Source organism: Acanthamoeba castellanii (assembly GCF_000313135.1).
Source record: "Acanthamoeba castellanii str. Neff unplaced genomic scaffold scf7180000084763, whole genome shotgun sequence".
NCBI lineage: Eukaryota > Discosea > Longamoebia > Acanthamoebidae > Acanthamoeba > Acanthamoeba castellanii.
This window is the reverse complement of record NW_004457323.1, coordinates 543,896-546,795: the sequence shown is the minus strand read 5'-3', so window position 1 is coordinate 546,795 and position 2,900 is coordinate 543,896. Positions and strand designations below refer to the sequence as shown.

General features: G+C 54.9%; 1 protein-coding gene across 1 annotated transcript in view; it reads left to right on the top strand.

The window, feature by feature from the left end:
• ACA1_246150 (RhoGEF domain containing protein) overlaps positions 1 to 2,900 on the top strand; it is a gene marked incomplete at both ends in the record, with an annotated part of 5,615 nt that overhangs the window by 1,929 nt on the left and 786 nt on the right. Inside the window, 11 exons of the mRNA XM_004335447.1 lie at positions 36 to 92; positions 164 to 236; positions 328 to 421; positions 749 to 857; positions 953 to 1,210; positions 1,355 to 1,567; positions 1,701 to 1,779; positions 1,898 to 2,085; positions 2,199 to 2,400; positions 2,482 to 2,645; positions 2,730 to 2,882. Of these exons, the coding sequence (XP_004335495.1) occupies positions 36 to 92; positions 164 to 236; positions 328 to 421; positions 749 to 857; positions 953 to 1,210; positions 1,355 to 1,567; positions 1,701 to 1,779; positions 1,898 to 2,085; positions 2,199 to 2,400; positions 2,482 to 2,645; positions 2,730 to 2,882 (1,590 nt within the window). The remainder of the gene's footprint in view (positions 1 to 35; positions 93 to 163; positions 237 to 327; positions 422 to 748; positions 858 to 952; positions 1,211 to 1,354; positions 1,568 to 1,700; positions 1,780 to 1,897; positions 2,086 to 2,198; positions 2,401 to 2,481; positions 2,646 to 2,729; positions 2,883 to 2,900) is intronic.

The following is a 2,900-nucleotide window of genomic DNA, read 5'->3' as shown; positions in this document are numbered from 1 at the left end:
ACACCATATTCTCCAACATCGAGACCATCCACCAGATTCATCAACGGCTCTACCTCGACCTCAAGCCCCTCTTCTGCCCCGAGACCGAAGCGGTACGCACACCGCACACACCACACACCACACACACCGCACACACTCACTTTCTTCCGTGCTTATCATACAGCCTGCCACTGCGCCGCAACCGGACGATTCTACACAGCCCAAGTTGGACAAGAGGCCTTCGTTTTACGATTCGGGTGCGTGGCCCCAAAAGCGCGGTCGTGTGAATCGACTCTGCCGGCTTGCGCTGAGACGTTTCGTTCTTTCTCCACTTCTTTTCTGCCACAGCCACCAAGTCAGATAGCAAGACGCAGAAGTCGCTGGGCGACCTTCTCCGCGCTTTCATTCCTTTCTTCAAGATGTACACAGTCTACATCAACAGGTACCCTCGTCCACGCCTGACACGACCAACGACACGACACGACACGACACGACACGACCAACGACACGACCAACGACACGACCAACGACACGACCAACGACACGACCAACGACACGACCAACGACACGACCAACGACACGACCAACGACACGACCAACGACACGACCAACGACACGACCAACGACACGACCAACGACACGACCAACGACACGACCAACGACACGACACGACCAACGACACGCACACGCACACGGCACGGCACGGCACGACACGGCACGACACGCGGCAGAGCAGTTGCTAACACGTGGGACGCGTCGACATCCTCAGTTTTGATAATGCCAACAAACGAATTACGGACCTCCAGAACTCGAGCAAGAAGTTCACCCAGTTCCTCAACGACTGCAAAGCGCGGCCGGAGTGCAAGAAACTGGATCTCGTGTCCTTCCTCATTATGGCATGTACTCCCTCTTCCTTCTTCTTCTTCTCTTCCTTCTTCTTCCTCGGGTCTGGAGCGTCATTCTCTTTTTGCAGCCAATCCAACGGCTACCGCGCTACGAGCTGCTGCTTCGCGACATCCTGAGGAACACGGCGGACGCCAGCGAGCACGCCAAGATCGAGCAGGTGTTCAACACGGTGGCGGAGGTCAACAAGCACGTGAACTCGGAGAAGGGCGCCTCCATCCTGCGAGCGCGGCTCTACAAGCTCAAGGCCGCCGTCAAGCACCGAGTGGATATTTTCAGTCGACCCGATCGGCGACTGCTGCGTGAGGGAGAAGTGATCATTCGCAAGGTACGTACCGCACAAACACACAACACACAACACACAACACAACACACACAACACACACGTTCAGTCGATCAAGCGTTGGTGTCGCTATGGAAATGATTGATTGACGCCTCGATCTATTTGCGTGTTGTGTGCCGTAACGTGTAGGTGGAGCGACCAAGCGAGAGCTCGCGGCTCAATCTCGACCTCAATCTGCCGCTTCCGGCGCGGAAGTCAGAAAAGAACTTGTCGTCGGAGCGACGCAGCACGGTGGTGGGCCTCGACAAGGATTCGTTCATGACCCCCAGGAAGGCCGACTTTAAATCACAGTACTTCTTCCTCTTCGATGACTTCCTGCTCCAGGTGGTCAAGAAATCCAAGGTACTTGCCGCCTTCTCTTCTTTTCTCTTCTCGCTGGCGCACAACCGTACATTTCATTTTGGTTGACACACCACACACCTCACATACCACACATACCACACACACCACACACACCACACACACCACAACACAGAGCGACAAGTACATCTTTAGGGTGATGTACAACCTGCTCCACATCAACGTTCTTCTGGTCCAGCAGGGAACTCCCACAAGTACGTGTTCGTCTCTTTTTTTCCGTTTTCGTGTTTGTTGGACGATGCGTGGTTCTCTGGTGGCTGCTTTTTTTAATCAACACTGCTATTGCTATCGTGTTTGTTGTGCCATGAGCAGTGAACACGACGCTCGGTTCGAGTTCGTCGGCGCTGCTCGCCCCTGTCGGCGTGGTGTCGGGGTCGGGCACTCACCCGCTGCCGACTCGAAGCATGTCTCTCAAGAGCGTGGGCGTGAACGAGCCCCAGCGATCATCGTCGCCCGACCTCACCATGGAGGGAAGCCAAAACGGCGATTCGAACACAAACGTACTCACCACTTCGCTCTTGTGCGACTTGTGCGTGCACGTGTGCGTGTGCGTCGCGTGCGTGTGTGGTGTGTGTCGAAACGCGTTTGGCCCTTACGATGTGCATGCGCTCAGGGCGAGGATAATGATAATGGGAGTGGCGAGGCTGCGGCGATCAACTTGGAGAGTGAGGGCGAGATCGTGGACGATCCCGAGGCGGAGCTCATGCTCCTGTTGGTGGACCACAAGAGCAAGGACAAGATACACATCAAGTTCAAGTCGCGGCACGAAAAGGAGGACTGGCTGGAGCTCATCGTCAACGCCAAGGAGGAAATGGGTGCGGTTCTTTCTATTTCTCCTCTATTTATCGGTTATATTATTTGTTATTAATGTCTAATTTATCTTTTGGTCACGGCAGCCAAGCTGGGGCTGGAGGGACCCAAGGACCTGAAGGAGGAGGCAGTGGCGGAAAAGAAGGCCAAGGAGGAGAAGGAAAAGGAGGAAAAGGAGCTGAAAAAGGCGCAACAGGAGAAAGAGAAAAAGGAGAAGGAGGCCAAGATGGCTCAGCTGCAGGCCCAAAAGGTACACCACCACCACCACCACCACCACCACCACCACCAATTCATTGTTTGGGTGTGGGCTTGCCACTAACGCTCTCGACCTCAGGAAAAGGAGAACGCGATGTACAAATACGACCACATGTTCAAGGGCATCATCCTTCCGGCGCTCGCCCCCAGCCTCAAGGCCCAGACCGATGAAATCTGCAATTCTCTGGTGGGCGTACTGGCCGACAAGGACATCACCGAGCTGGGAGCCAAGGTAACTAATCAGTTGGGC